The sequence below is a fragment of the Mercenaria mercenaria genome, chromosome 13, assembly GCF_021730395.1.
Source record: "Mercenaria mercenaria strain notata chromosome 13, MADL_Memer_1, whole genome shotgun sequence".
In the NCBI taxonomy this organism is placed as follows: domain Eukaryota; kingdom Metazoa; phylum Mollusca; class Bivalvia; order Venerida; family Veneridae; genus Mercenaria; species Mercenaria mercenaria.
In genome coordinates, this window is record NC_069373.1 from 63,925,968 (window position 1) to 63,943,454 (window position 17,487).

The following is a 17,487-nucleotide window of genomic DNA, read 5'->3' on the forward strand; positions in this document are numbered from 1 at the left end:
TACATGCATCAAATTTAGGATGGTTAATGTTCATTACTTTTGAACAAGTTGGCTTAACATTTCTAGATTTTTGTTTTGTATCCATATATTTGTTAGTTAAAATTATTAGATAAATGTCTTGTGTAAAAGATTCTGTATTTTCTAGAAGCAAGAGTGTCTTTGTTGATAATTTACTTTGTCCCTGGCTATTTCTGGTTTGGCTGATTACAGCTTTATGAATATCAACACATTCTTTAAATTGTTTCACGAAGATTTTCAACAGTATTGTCGTACAGTTAACCTAACCAGTGTTCATTGATTCTGTGTTCTCCGCAAGTTACTGCCAACTTTTCGCCGAGGGGAGAATACACGGGTTCTCTCTCCCCGTGCAGTTGACACACTTCTATCCCCGCTGTCCTGCGGGATTATTATCAAGAACATGATCAGCTAATAAATTATTCTATCACTTGTTCTATCTCCGCCGACGATCTGGCATGTGTTCTATCCCTGCAGCCCAGCTGACAAGTGTTATATCCCTGCAGCCCAGCTGACAAGTGTTCTATCCCTGCAGCCCAGCTGACAAGTGTTCTATCCCTGCAGCCCAGCTGACAAGTGTTCTATCCCTGCAGCCAAGCTGACAAGTGTTCTATCCCCGCTGTCCAGCTGACAAGTGTTCTATCCCTGCAGCCAAGCTGACAAGTGTTATATCCCTGCAGCCCAGCTGACAAGTGTTCTATCCCTGCAGCCCAGCTGACAAGTGTTCTATCCCTGCAGCCCAGCTGACAAGTGTTCTATCCCTGCAGCCCAGCTGACAAGTGTTATATCCCCGCTATCCAGCTGGCACGCATTCTATTCCCATCGTCAATGCTAGAGACAAAGCTTTTAAGTTATATGCACGCGACAGAAATATGGAAAATTTTAATTCTTTTAAGTCTCTTAGAAATAAAGTGCAGTATCTTATTCACAATGCAAAGACATCCTATTTCTCTTATGATCTTGAACAGAACAAAAATGATTCAAAATCTTTGTGGAAAACTCTAAATAAATCTTGGGTTATCTACTGTGTTAATTCAAATATTTGTCTTAACATTGATGATAAAGTTTGTTTTGATAAGAACTTTCTTTCTGAAACTTTAAACAATTTTTATTCAACTGCTGCAAGTAAACTTATTGAAAAACTAAAAGTGTAAACAAATTTAGAAATTGTTTTGTCAATTCATCAAACAAAGGTGTTTTTCCAAAAAGTTTCTCTTTTTTCAGTCATGTCAGAATGTAAAGTTTTTTAATATTTAACTTCACTCAGTACAAACAAAGCTACTGGCTTAGATAGTATACATTCCCATTTCATTAAGGATGGATCACCTATTATTATAAGTCCCTTAATCCATATAGTTAACTTGTCCCTTATACAATGTGTTGTACCTGATGATCTTAAGTCTACGGTGCACCTAAAGTGACATGTTACACACTTATTTTCCAGTTAGGTAATGTGAGACTTTTCTTTATTTCGTTTAAACGAAATGATTTCGTTTAAACGAAATGATTTCGTATAAACGAAATAACTTATTTCGTTTAAACGAAATGATTTCGTTTAAACGAAATAAAAAAAGTCTCACATTACCTAATTGGAAAAAAAGTGTGTAACATGTCACTTTAGGGGCACCGTATAAGTCTGCTAGAGTTGTTCCCCTTTTTAAGACTAATGATAAACTGTCTGTTGGTAACTACCGACCATTCTCAATTTTAAATATAGTTTCTCAAATCCTTGAAAAAGTGGTTTATGACCAAGTTGAATCTTATTTTAAGGATAATGACTTGTTATAAAAATTTCAGTCTGGCTTTAGGACTGGGTTTTCTACTGATACTCGTTTCATCTACTTAAAAGACTTTATCAGGCATGAAAATGATAAGATTAATGTTGTAGGTATGGTTCTGTTAGACTTACAGAAAGCATTTGACACGGTTGATCATTCCATCCTTTTGATGAAACTTCAAGCTTCTGGTCTTGGTAATGACATTTTAAGGTGCTCAAGTCATATCTTTCTGAGAGACAGCAACTTGTTGATGTTTCAGGTTCCTTTTCATCTGCCTCAAATATTAATTGTGGTGTCCCCACCCCAGGGTTCAACACTAGGGCCTCTCCTCTTTTTAGTTTACGGCAATAGTGAAAAATAAACTTTTGTTATATGGGGACGATTCTGGAATACATGTTCTGGTATCTGACAAAAAATAACTGATGTAGAAAATGCTGTATCTGAAGATTTGTTTTTAGTAAGTCAATGGTTTATTGACAATAGGTTATCATTGCATTTAGGTAAAACCGAGTCTATTGTGTTTGGTTCAAAGCACAAACTAAGGTCTACATCAGAATAAAATTAACTCGTGATGATACAGATATTGAAGAAACCACAGCTGTGAAGTATCTTGGGGTTACTATAGATCAGCAATTGTCCTTTGGTGCCACGGCCGACTCAGTTATAAAAAAGCCAAATTGAATGCTAGGTTAAAATTTCTATACCGTAAGAAAGATTTTCTTACTTAACATACCAAAAACTGCTTGTTATGTTCTTAATTCAGTGCCATTTTGATTACGCTTGTTCTGTCTGGTATAATGATTTAACTAATGTCTTAAGAACAAGTTACAAACAACTCAAATAGTATTGAGATTTTTGCGTAATCTTGATTCCAGGGCCCATGTAGATCTTGAACATTTTAAATCCATAAATTGGTTACCAGTTAGCATAAGGTATTTTTATACTATTAGTAACAATGTGACCAAATTTGTGATAGTCTGACTGTGATAATTTCAATTTGATAATTGCAATTTGTGATAAAGATGTAATTTTTCATTTAAATAATATATTTATTCTGCCTGCGATAATTTCAATTCGATAATTTCAGTTTGGGATAAAGATGTAATTTTTCAATTAAATAATATGTTTTAATCATTGCCTCTCTATGTCATGCCACTAATACTAAGAACCACAATGGAAATAAGAGTTTGATCTTTATTGTGTTATCAATGGTATTCGGAGTATGCCATGGTTTTCTTTTGCATAATATAATATTTAATGATGCTTATTGTGTTTGTTAATCATGTAAATGATATCCTTTGCCGAAATAAATCTATTTAAATCTATTTATCTATATATCTCTTCGGCTGGCACGTAATATATCACAGCTGGTTATCCCTCTTCTATTCCTACCGTCCAGGTGACACGTGTTTGATTTCACCATCCAGCTAACACACGTTATATTCCAGGCCGTCCAGTTGACATACTTTTATCACCACTGTCCCGCTGACACACGTCGTTTTTCGAACATTGCAGGCAATTGCAGTTATACAGAAAACTGTAGTGAACACTGTAGCCCTTTTAGAATAGTGTGAGTCATTGCATGTCACTGTAGTCATACAGAACACTACAGTAAGCCACTGCAGGCCACTGTAGCAATGTAGAAAACTGTATCATGTAAGCTGTTTCAGCTATCAAGTAGGGACATTAGCTTTTGTACTAGTGAAATGGGAGATTAATAAATTTGAAATAAGAATGCAGCAAACTTGCTTATTTCCCCTTGATCACTGTCTTCAATTATCTATTTTGAATGTACTGGAATTCTTATTGTTTTTAATTACATGTGCTCCAATATACAATTTTTTTTCTATTATCGAGAGATAACGGAAATCATTACTGGTTAAAATATCTCCATAAATAGAGTTTCTTATATCACAAAAAAGTCACAGTCTAGCAAAAAGTGCGTTGTGCTTTCCAGTACATTTTGTGTGCAAAACCTACAAAGTCTGTTCTGGCGTTTCACCAACATATCAACCAGTCTCTGTACGTATAGGCAATATACCACATCGAAATTGACACAGCATCGAACGTTCGTACTTTTTAAAGTTAATACTTAGATAGTCTTCACATCTGATCTTGTGTTTGAATGTTCTGTAAATCCGTAGCATCCGGACGTTTTGAATTCCCTATAACCATTTTTCCGCATAATTGTCTCGTATTAAATTTTTTGCTTGAGGTCAGTAATTGTTTCTGATTCAAATATTTGAGATATTCCGATATCATTCATAATACACTTCATCATATCACTACTTTAACCGTTTTCATTAAGATTTTATAGCTTTTCAACACTAAAGCTATTTTCCGAAAGAGGGACAGCGTTGGTGAACGCTATATTTTCTTTTCTTTTTATCATACATTAACTCTAATAAGAGCTATATATCTATATATTTTAAAATAAAAAAAATCTCCAATCTTTGTCTGCATCTGTCACTAACACCTCTAACTCTGAAAATTAGGTAATATTTAAGGGCAGCTTCCTTCAGATTTTAATTTCACAAAATATTGCAAATTTATAGACAATAAAATCAATTAACGTTTAGCCTGCTGGCGGCGAATATTTTTGCCTTTGCGACCAGTGCAGATCATGGTCTGCACTGTTCGCTATTCAGTCAGTAAATATTCAGCAAAAAACCCTTCAAATAATAAATGGTTTTGCCAAAATTTAATGATGGACAAGTCCATTTTAGAAATTTGGCAGGGTAAAGGTTAAACAAAATATTAGTATCATTTCTTTATTCACATGCATGCATGACATAATAAAGCAGTTCATGAAGCATAATTAATTATCGTAACTGTTTATGAATTTCGAGCAAATATTGATATTATCAAGTACCCACCCATCTGCAGTAACATTGTGAATACATTTTTGTTTCACGAATCCCCTATGAATGTTTTGTTTCTGACATTGAGATTCACATGTTTGGTGTTTAAACCTTTTAACTCCAATGCCGACAAGTCTGTTTTAGAAATATGTATGTATAAATTTGGTTAGAAACTCTGTTCTGAATACTTTACACACCAACGTTTTATGACCAAGATGGTAAAATACTAAAGGTAGGCTACCAGTAAGTGCTAGAGATCTTAATATATCTTTTTGATTGATACTAAAAGAACGCATTTTTGCTGTAGTATACCAGTAGTAGAACAATAGAGCATATGAGCCACGTCATGAGAAAATCAACATAGTGGCTTTGCGACCAGCATGGATTCAGACCAGCCTGCGCATCCGCGCAGTCTGGTCAGGATCCATGCTGTTCGCTAACAGTTTCTCAAATTCCAATAGGCTTTGAAAGCGAACAGCATGGATCCTGACCAGACTGCGTGGATGCGCAGGCTGGTCTGGATCCATGCTGGTCGCATAGCCACTATGTTGGTTTTCTCATGACGTGACTCATATGATCCACAGTAACAGCCACAATATGTACAAGTAGAAAGTTGCTGCAAGATGCAGCAAAAGGAAACTCCGCGCTAAACAAAGCAGTGTACATAGTACTGATAGAACAGGAGATGATATAACGATAATGGTGTCTTTGTTGTAGACCCTAGGCAAACAGACAGTCTGAATGGGTTTCATGAATGTTGGAGAAAAACATTGCCTTTGTAGTGTGAGCAGGATTTTATTGTTGTATTTAGTGACCTAATTATTGATTATGACCCATATATGCGAAATCGACATCTAAGTTTCGGTATATAGAATGAAATGTATTGCATACACAAGGTAGTGCTTAAATTCAGACTTACGTAGTTGTTCATCCGAAATGACTGAGTTTCAAACTTAGCTCAGATGTTATCAAGACCATTATTCTGATAATTATTCTGATATGATACTTTAAAGTTAATGATGAGGAAGGACTAAGATGTACAATGAATGAAACACAACAAACATCATTTTATCCCGCCCAGAGACGTGAAACTTACAGTTTAAAAGGAACAAGAAAATTATAAACCAAGTGTTATATGTTGACGATTACGTTGGTGTATTTACTAAGAGGGTATTGTTGTTGTTTTCTTAACCTCCTAGAACAGCTTATGAATACACAGCAATGAATACTGACTAGACAGTTCACTACTAGAAACATAGTTACCACTATATACAGTAATGTACTGATCAGCTGGTATTTTGGAAGGACAAACATTCAATGTTGTTCAATCAGTCGCCTCTCAAGAAAGACCATTGTTATGATATTGCTAAAGGTCAGCCTGTACGAAACCTACACTGAGATAATAGAGCAAGGATACATTAAAATGCAAGTCACCTTGGGTCAAACGCCAGTTTTTGCCTCATTATTAGGTGGCATTTGTAAAAAAAATGACTATAGTTATGCTTATCAAATATTAAACACATAAATACTAAACTTAAGAATAAAATAATCAAAGTATAAAACTAAAAATATAAGACACTTTTTACGGATGTTTGTTCAAGACATTAAGATGACGGAGCCTTGTACCTTTAAGAAATTGCAGAGGGAGTTGCAAACTTAATACATAGAAACAACGACATTTTAACAACACGATACACAGCATACAACAATCCTTAACAAATGTTTATACAGAAGTAGTAGTATAAAACTTACTTATATACATATATAGATACCAATAAAAGTAACATAATAAAGTGGGTTTAAAAATTATCATAAATTAACTTTACATGCATGTACAAAGCAGTATCCGGAATTTCGGTTGGAATAAAAGGCATATACCCCTATCATATGAAATAAATGTGGCAAATATCAATGCCTACAATATAATAAATCAATATTTAAAATAAGATAAAAATAAAATTATTACACACGAAAAAGGAAACCTTCTTTCTGGCGCATTCATCAAACTGAAAACGAAAGGAATTTTCCACGTGATGTCCGACACAAATTGCTTTTTTTTCTGCTCTTTGATTTCTTTCCTGCTTGTTTTTTTTCTAGTGAAACATAATTTTCTCGTTTGTGTTGTTAAATCCGAGCTATTATTATGGGCCAGATCAGACATTAAAAATAAAAATTTGAAATTTTACAAACCGATCGGTTGTCAAGCATTAAATGGTTGACCTAGAGCAACGTGTCAATCATAGATTAAGTAGTTTGCAGCGATTTACAACATACACAGCACTCACAAAAGGCCATCACAAATACCCCGCGCCTGTGGGCGGAGAGAATTAGATGTAGACGTTACTTCAGAATTACAGATGCAATATCTAAAAAATGTGCTTTGATATTTTTGAGGACTTTTTTTCTATGTTTCATTTCCTTACATACTACTTATTCCACACCAGAAAGTTTATGTTGGAATTAGTTCAGCCCCAGAATTTAAAATGACCAGCCTATAAAAAACTTAATATAAGCAATATATCTATACGAAGAATCAAGTTATTCAAATCTGGTCTGTTCCTGTAACTGATATGTAAGAACTTCCACTTTCAGATTTTTCATATACAGTTAGTGACGTAATGGTCGTGATTAATATCCAGGGTACTATTCAGTAATGGAGGTAACTGAAACTAGCACTGTTTCCAGCAGTTTCGGTCTAGATAGGACGCCTGGGAGGTAAATACAACACATGTCTAGAGCTCCACTGGAAAATAGTTGTTCTGTCTTTCCCAGGTGGGGACATTCGTTGACAGACAACATTTAGTAGAGAAACTTTTTCTTTTTATAGTATTTGAAATGTGAAAAGTTTAAATATTGCTGTAATTGTACATAGGATTCATTGGAATGACTAGTTATTGTCCACACCCAACTATGGTCTTATTTTCAGCCACATTGCAATCCGTTCATTTTCTAACACCTTTTCTCTGCTGACCGTCACTCTGGGATACTCCACTAATTCTCCTTCAAGGCGCCCGGTCTCTATTACATTAAATATCATTATATCGGCAAGGGAGAGCTGAAATGGAAAAAATGTCATCTGTCATTTTTAGAATCGTAGTATGGACTATACATGGTAATAAGAAACCATTTTTAAGGGGGCCTCAGAGTGGTTAAAGTCACTTCGAATCACTTGCACCTCACCGATGTGGGTTCGATCCTCACTTGGGGCGTTGAATTCTTCATGTGAGGAAGCCATCCAGCTGGCTTACGGAAGGTCGGTGGTCTACCCAGGTGCCCGTCCGTGATGAAATAATGCACGGATGTGCATCTGGGGTCTTCCTCCACCATCAAAGCTGGAAAGTCGCCATATGATCTGTAATTGTGTCGGTGCGACGTTAAACCCAACAAAAACAAAAAAAAGAAACCGTTTTCACTCCCTACTTTAGGTGTACAAAGTAGTCACAACGAAATTGATTAGAAACGTACATTTTAATGCATAGGAAAAAGACACTGAACGTCATTTTTGATATATATAGTACGCATAAATTTATATATAACCATGCCACGGTCTTTATTAAAGGACAGAGAATGTTAAACACCTAAAAATGACAACGGCAAATATCTATTAAAGATGCATGCAGAGAGCATACACACATACTTATGCACACACAGTCAAAAAGAGAATGTTTCACTTACTTTTGACCCAACGGCGAATCCAGTCTCTTTTTCCCCTACTCGTGATACTATTGAAGATTCTAGAAATCTTAGATACTTATGTGCTATCTCATGAGTAAAGGTTTTCACTGCCTCTTTCTAAAATAGTTAATTGGAAATAAAATGTTTGAAATTAATTCTTAGTGAACAATATAGTCCTAAGGACTGATTAACTATTATTATATAAACGTATTAGTTACCATGATGTCTGTTTGTTTTAGCAACTTTTGTATTTTATATTTCTAATAAGATCTCTGGAATTAACCTTTAAAAACGCACGAATCCACGCTACTAACGTATGTCGTTTGACATTATTCAGCTCCAGAATTTCTCTAGTTATGACTCGAAATCCATTAAAAATCATCGACATTACTGAACCCCAAAACAGTACAATGTATCACAGAAATTGGTTCTAAATCAAAGAAGGTTACCTTTGACCTGTACGTGTGTGTCTTTGTAGTCTATCGTGCTTTTTCTCAGAAATACAGTCTGAGAACGCTTAAGATACAAGGTAAAATACTGCAGTGCTTTATGAAAATTAACAAATAAGTTTACGCAAATTAAATGACCGCCTCAGTGTTTTATGCTTTGGCGTACATTATTCCTATAATCGTTATACTTCTTAAACCACAGCTGCAGTAATTGCACAGTGCAAAATCATTTTCTTGTATTAAAACTAGCCTTTACGTTTGTTAATGTAGAATCGACATATGTGTTCAAGATAATGAAACTTAGAGATATAAATACATTGCTGATGTTTCAAAGTCTTCTTCATAAAAAAATACAAAGGAACATCCGGAAATCTTTAAGATCCAACAAGAAGATTAGACATTACACTGCGAACGGATGTTCGAAAGGACAGTCAGGCGAACAGTCAACAATTTTAAATACCCTGGATAGTGTCGGCACTGACTTTAAAATGTAATGACAAAAATGCTGTGGTATAAACTTCTTGATATGCTGTATTTGTTTGATATTTTTTTGAGAACTTTTAATACTTCTTTTAAGAAATTAATTAATTTTTTAACCATGTAGATCTATGGTATGGACGTAATGGAATTGACCGTGTGCCACCATTTTACATGTGAATCTATTTATGATATGCTGCATTAGTATTGGTGTTATCATATTGATCTCCAGTACTGTGTTAACCCTTATGATGCTGGACACGACTAATTCTGCCTTTGCGACCAGTGCAGATCATGATCAGCCTGCACATCCGTGCAGTCTGATCATGATTTACACTGTTCGCCATTCAGTCAGTATCTTTTTGGTAAGCACCATTTTAACAGTTAATGGTACTGTCCAAATTGAAAGATGGATTAGTTCATTACAGAAATTTAGCAGGGTAAGGGTTTAACATCTTTTTCTTCAAATCTGTTACAGTTCTTTATTTTTCTAGCTTCATATAATTATAAGTAATTATTATAAGTAATACATCAATTACTGGCCTTTAGAGCTAAAAATCTGAATTTTCTTGACATTGAAGATTTTTTGAATAGCTTTAATTTCTTGGGCAAATTTATAATTTTCATAGGAAAAACCTAGTGTTAATTTGTTTTGTTTTGAGTTCAGCGAGAAATTGAAGAAAAGTCCTTGTTATGGAAGAGATGGATCGAACTGGATATTCATATTAAACTCACCTTCTTATTCTCATCTCTAATGGCGGACGCCTTTTCTGCCTGCTCAAGCAATGTAACACATGTATCCACTATCTCGTCAATAAATAAAGCCTCTAAGTTGGTTTGCCCATACATAGCTGGTAAACAAAAATAATATGTAGACACACATGTATAGAAAATAATTTATAATAATATAGTTTTATATGTTTATTCACGTCTCATTCTTGCATACAACATATAATTACAGTGTACAATTACATATAAACTATTGCAAGACCATTCTATTAAAAACTTATAGGAGACTACATGTAGTATAATTTCTGTACATATCACATAAAATATTCTGATAAGTTATAAATAAGATACATAAATAATTACTGTGTGTAAAAACCGAGAATCTGGCATTAATCTGGGCTTTTTACTGGCCTAAAAGCTGCCATAAAACGAGTATTATAACAGATACATGTAGATCGCAATCAAAGAACATAACAGCAGACCTGGCTTGATTACGTCTGTTAATGAGAAGTAATTAAATATGTAACACCCATCACGTCGGTCCCTAATACCGACTTAAAGGCGTACGCTAGTCTCTGCATATGAGACGGGCGAAATTTTTCCAAATAATAGAATATCTTCAAACTTTAGATACTGGAGGACAATCATCTAAGAAACAAAGAAATGCAATACAGGTCATAGGTCACCAGTACTAAAAAAGAGTTATCTACCCTTGAAAACTCCATTTTGGTGGGAATGAACTAAAAATAATAAGAAAAAAAAAAAGCCCACGTACAAGTCGACGCACGGTTTTTTAAGACTGATGTTGTGTAGAGGCACTAATATACAGAGGAGAAATTAAATATTTAAGTGAGAATTCATTAACAGCTCTTTAAATAGAATGACAAAATTGATGCTGGAAGTGCTAGGTCGTAAATATAATGAAATATGAGTAAACTATTTTCAACTTGTATTTTTTTAAATGTACACCAGTTGATAAACGAGATTCGTTACTGTCCACACTTTACGTAACTAGCAAATGATTAAATATCGTTAATAAATTATGATATAACATAGCTTCTAACATGATTAACAGATGTTATGATATAACACGAATGTTCAGAGATAAAATACTGATAAACTGAATGACAAACAACCAACATCTGATACATGTATCACATTTCTGTTTATTTTGTTAAAATTTTAAAATATCACGCTGAAAAACGTACATTTTCCGTATCCTATTAGGTGTTTTTCCCTTCCGACTTTCACATTTGCTGCTACACGAAATACTCTCTACAGAATTCGGACGTCGTTCATATGATACAACATCCAGAGTTAAAAGTGGATCAATTAATATTTTAAGTCTTTTGAAAAACTTAGTTAAATAGACTGCAGATAAACATAACAAATTTAGCCTTTTGCTCAAAGTACAGTTGAATATGACTTCAATATAACATGAAAATCAATCACAAATGTCAGCTAATAGCAACTGGATTGTCTTTGTTAGCCAGTTTGCAGATAAAAGAATGTACGCAATTGTTTTGTTCTTATCTACGGAAGAGCATTAGTGCCAGGTGTTATTTATTAACTCGAAATTTCGAGTTACTAACTACAATAGTTTATGTTGATGTATAGGTCCTGGCCAAGATTAGGTACCTGGTGTATCCATTGGGTAGCCCTACAGGGTCATATGATTAAGCTGACCGACCAGCGTTTGCTCATAAAAAATATCACTATTTAAGCCATGTTTAAGTCTGGAAGGTTTTCGACCAAGTTTGAGCCCATATAGAAAGGAAATATACACAAAACCTACAAGAACGTGTAATAATGAGTCTGACCAAGATTGGGTACCTGGATAGATCTAGATTTTGAGAAGAGGTCATGGAAGGTGACTGGGAAGAATTCTCACTATTTTGACCATATCTGGAAGGTTTTCGACCTAGTTCGAGCCCCTACCACCTGAACATACTATACATGTGAATGAAGATATATATCCTGGGTACAGTTTGAAATCTGGATAAGCTCTAGAGGGTATGGGGTAGGTCATACATTGATGTATGGTAGTATATGTTCAAGTCGCTACATGCTGGGTACAATATATGGATGTGCAGACAGATAATTCCACTTTGAAGAGTCAAAAGTCGTCCATTAGATTTTTGACCTTTTACAGACGGACAAACGTTCAAATTTTGCGGATAAAAGGGCAAGATACGAAGTCAAAATTTCGTGTTATTAACTCAAAATTTCGAATTACTTAACTCAAAATTTCGACTTATTAACTCGAAATTTCGAGTTAAATATCTCGAAATTTCGAGTTAGTAACACAATATCTCGAACTTTCGAGTTAGTAACCAGAAATTTCGAGTTAGTATCTCGAAATTTCGAGTTAATAAATAAAACGCACCTGGCACTAATGCTCTTCCATCACCAAAATAGTTGTTACTTTTTCCTCAATCATCTTCGATAAGATGACATGACTGAACCTTGATGTATATGCAAAAGCCCGAGTATTCTGGTATATGAATGTGTTATTTTATATGTAATTCCAATGTCAGCATACAATCTGAAGGAGTATGTGGCGGGTTGTTAGCCATTTGTTTCGAATGACAGCGTGTTTCTACAAAAAAAAAAAAAAAAAAAAAAAAAAATCTGCATCTGAACTGAGTTTATCGTTTTCTTTCTCTGCTGCAGTTAGCCTTATACCTTATACGGACTATTCATTTCCCAGACGTTGCGAGTTCAGGTTTCCTTCAAGTTACCTTACTGTTAAAACTTGACTGTAACCTCTACAGACCAGGTTGCTATAAGTCTGCTGGTGGAAAAAAAATTAATCAGTCTGCGCAGTTTATGGAATTCCCGATCTTGCTATATTTCTAAGCCTTTTTACTCAAGGATTATGTAATATATTTCAAAATAACTTACAGAATTCTCTTGCAAAGTATCTATTTATTGCCATCCATTGTGCCACTGTTGTGTTCCCATCAATTGTCAAATACGGTAAAGTTCCTTGTGGGGATTCTTAAAAGTAAAACAGCGTATGAAAGTGCAAAATTTAAATAATACCAATTAAAATAATCGCTGGTATATTCTTATTCGAAATCATATTATAATTTACCAGATTTATATAGTGCCCTTTTCATGATAAACACGTTCAAAGGCGCTTTACATAGCGCAATGGCAGCCTCTCAGGGACCCAAATGTCCTCTACTGGTACAGACACAATGCGATCTGACCAGAGGGACAGGGTTAGACAAAGCTCCCAAGAACAGAGAGAGAGAGAGAAATCCTTTTAGATACAAGCTTGCCTGACTAATTTAACCTAGCTCTTTGTGAATAGACAGTCTCGTTCTTACACGCGAAGCCGTCTTTCCTGGCAAGAACCAGTACCGGCCTCTTCGTTAGGTGGAAGTCACTGAAGAGCATCTCAGAAATTTCAAGTGCCTGGACCGGAATTCGAACCCAGGACCTCTGAACTGACAGCCAAGCGCGTTTCCACTAGACCACCGGGTCATCATTAGGGCACTATCTTCGCAAGGTTTCAAGGAACGGAAGTCAAAGCATGGTTTGATGGAGGTAGAGTCAACGTGCACGTGTGGTGAAACATCGACCTATTGCTAGCCGTTGTGAGTGAATTGAACCCTGACCATAAGAGCAAATGATTAAAATAACAAGAAATCAACCAATAAAACTGGGAAACCGGTGAAATATTATATATGATAATAATACGACGGTAATAATACTATAACAGTAGGTACAAGGACAAAGGAAATATGATAAGATAAAAAAATGGAACAGAATAAAACTAATGTAAATTACTCAATGACATACCGAGCTAATGTTATTGTATATAAAGGAATACATGTATTTATCTTTACTACTGGACTACGTGATGTTGTGTAATACAGGATACATAATAAAAATGAAACAGATACCATTACTACAATGAAATAACACAAATAGCAATGCAATATGATATTGTAAAAGTAATTTGGAATCAGAATATATAATTATCGAAAGAAACGACCTTGTCATTCATAAATGTTAGCGTAACTGAACAGTTGAACAGAATGACAACGATTTATTTAATGATCACTGCAGAAGTGGTCATTATCTTTTCAATGTGACGAAAACAATCAATATCTGTGTAGTATGGTGGCAGAAAACTGCCACCACTTAGCTATTAGTTTTCATGAAAACTTTCGCGAAAAGGTTTTCACGAAAACTAAATAATATCGTGAAAACAGATAAATTTCTCATGAATACAAGATAAATATCTTGGCATGAAAATTTGCTAGTTAGTGCTTTAAACTGCCACAATATAACAGATAAAGTTTCATGTTACCAGCTAACTAAACTTTTCATAATATTTTTTACTAAAGGATATAAATTTGGAGTCGGTAAACAGATACTCATAAGAGAGCGGTCCAGTGGTAACACTGACTACGTAACAGGTGGCCGTGAGTTCGAGCACCAGTTCCAACTAAAATTACTGTTGTATTTTTAGGAGAGAAACATTTGCCCTAGAACTCGAACCCACGACCCCCTGCTTGCATGTCAGGTGTTCTACCAACTGAGCTTACCGGGCTCCTGATTACTCAGAAGCCTGGAATCACTATACTTCTCCTCACTTAAACTTTGAAGGCTTAACCTTATGGTCGAATAGAGAGCGGGGCATCAACTTTTGAGCTTCCAACAGAGTGTAGCCTTGCAAACCGCATGCTCTTCATAACGTTACCACTTAGCTTTCCTTTACAGTGAAATCGCAGAACGAGGCATCAACTGTTCAGCTTCCAACAGAGTATTGCCCCTGCAAATACCGCATGCTATGGCCACTGTAGCCTGCACTTTCCAATTTACCTCGTCCCCAATGTTGTATTTTTAGGAGAAAAATCTGCCCAGTGTAGGACTCGAACCCACGACACCCTTGCTTGCAAGTCAGGTGCTCTACCAACTGAGCTAATCGAGCAAATATATTTTTGCTTTCATGAAAATTTATCTGGTTTCATGAAAACCACTATTATTTTCATAAAATTTTCACTTTCTTTAAATGGTGTCAGTTCACTGCACTAAATAGCACAATTTCGTGTTAAGGTATGTTTCTAATTTCATGAAATCCTCCATTATTAACGTGAAAACGTCCTTCGTTTTCGCGAAAGTTTTCATGGAAACTAATAGCTAAGTGGTGGCAATTTTATGCCACCATAGTATATACATAAAGCGTAACCAACACTTTGCTACAGTACAAAAATTAAAACGCAGTTGACAGCATACATGTAAATATTTCTTTTAAATCTTAATTTGAACTTAACAAATCGAGAATCTATTAAACAGTATCAATAGAAAAAAAACTTACTCCTTGTTTCTTCTTGTGCTTTGTCCAGGTCAACTCTGTAGTCTTCGTACTCCTCGCCATGTGCTGCTAGCAGCATCATAGTAGACTCGCCTCTCCCCCTTACACCTAAATATGTAAGCTTATATTTGTGAGCCATATCTACTCCATACACATTTTATAGTAAACAAGTCCGTGTCCGTTAACAGGAACGCTTGACTGGGTACTTTAAACGCTTTAAAATGCATTTGATAATAAAATCGTGACCCCGTGAGATAAGGTTGAGGACGCAGTCTAATTGATATCTTCATTAAACATACGATATGCCTAGTAGCTATGTTTTCTTCCCGGTATAGTACAACAAGAGAAAAGTTTTGGGAAGTTTAAAATAATATTTTTTCGCTCATTCAGTATCTAATAATTACACAGACACAAATAAATAAGCAAAATTAATGTGTCCGGCCAAAAACTGCAACATCAGAGTACCCACCCCTCCCGACAAGCAGGTATGATTTAAATCAATTATGCAGAAAAGTAAAAGTTGAGCCGTGTCATGAGAAAACCAACATAGTGGGTTTGCGACCAGCAAGGATCCAGACCAGCCTGCGCATCCGCGCAGTCTGGTCAGGATCCATGCTGTTCGCTAACAGTTTCTCCAATTCTAATAGGCATTAAAAGCGAACAGCATTGATCCTGACCAGACTGCGCGGATGCGCAGGCTGGTCTGGATCCATGCTGGTCGCAAACCCACTATGTTGGTTTTCTCATGGCACGGCTCAGTTTATGAAACACAGCCATTAGGAAATTGTTTTCTCATCTGTTGATGCAACTTTCTAAATTATTTGACTCTTCCGGTCTGTTTTTGTTCTCTTCCTCCGTATATCTGCAAGGAATGTACATTAAAAGGACTGGATTAATATTTTGGCTAAAATGATCTTTCTTTAAAATTGAAGTTTTGTCATGTGATGAATGTCAGAACTGAGCCTTTTAAACTACCTTAAAAAAATGCAAAATAAAGATATAAAAACATGTCCGAACCCTGGTCGCCGTGACAATTACAAGTTTCCTACCTTTCTAATTAAGGCAGTTTATGTCTGGTACCCTTTCCTTTACAAACGCATTTCATTTCTAATTGGAAAAAATACTGGAACAACGGATTCTCAAGTGTTTCCATAAACAATCTGTCAATAACCAAATTTAAAAACCTTCTTAAGAAATATAGCAATAATTTCCTGATGTCTAAAAAATTTTCTTTCTATTTGTTGTCGTACAAAACAAAATGATAATGAGAAAGAAATTCTGTTCAATACTGTATTTTATTTTATAAGAAGTCTAGACTGGCATCAGTCGTTAGAATACTTTCAATGAATATCTCTGCCATAAAGTCCTCTTAAAAAGCACTTTGGAGGAAATATACAATATCTCTTAACTCCGACTCCAACGACTGGACAAATGGAGCTGCCCGGCTAATAGTCACCATAAAATTGGAAATCATTTCAAATTTGTTCATGATGTAACATAAACCATGGTTGCCTCCAAGAAGTGCAGTGCTTGCCAATGAGTACTTTTTAGTACCAGATGAATGGGAAAGGTGTTAAGGTAGTTCTGCACGTTTGGATCGAATTTTTTTCTACATTGTAGAATTTGATTAAACTCTGATTTTTCACAACTTCAGAATATACCTAGAAAATACAGCAAATAAAAAAGATAGGGTCGTGTGCTTGATTTTTTGCTAGACTGATTTGAAAAATTTGGACCTCACGCAATATTTCATAATGGGAGTCTACAGGAAAATCATTACTTTCATAACATTTTCGTGAATATAAATTTTTCTACAATGTAGATTTTGATGGAACTTCTCACAATTGTAAATAAACACATGGCCTATAATTTAGTGAAATAAAATATATAGATCCGTGTGCTTATTTTTGAGATATTTGACCATAATTAAAGTGAACCGGACATTTCATGCTATCTTAAGACATTATTTTGATTATTTTAACGTGTCATATGTTTTAATATCATATTTTGACTTTAGAAGTATAGCAACAGTGCCATTGTAATAAATTTTCTCACAGATTTCAATTAATTGATAAAATGATTTTCATTTCCGTACGCCGAATCAAGCCTTTATTCTACGTTTTCCGGATAAATGACGTTACGCCATCACTTCCGGTTTATCAAACGTGCAG

At 35.1% G+C, this 17,487-nt stretch overlaps 1 protein-coding gene across 1 annotated transcript; it reads right to left on the reverse strand.

Annotated features, from left to right (window-relative positions):
* Positions 1-2,973: 2,973 nt before the first annotated feature.
* LOC123528494 (S-crystallin SL11-like) lies at positions 2,974-15,524 on the reverse strand. Its single transcript, XM_045308253.2, has 5 exons — positions 15,320-15,524; positions 12,889-12,984; positions 9,991-10,106; positions 8,330-8,446; positions 2,974-7,709 (listed from the first exon to the last, which is right to left on the reverse strand). The coding sequence occupies exons 1-5, from the start codon at positions 15,453-15,455 to the stop codon at positions 7,563-7,565; spliced, it is 612 nt and encodes a 203-aa protein (XP_045164188.2). The 5' UTR covers positions 15,456-15,524; the 3' UTR covers positions 2,974-7,562.
* Positions 15,525-17,487: the final 1,963 nt, after the last annotated feature.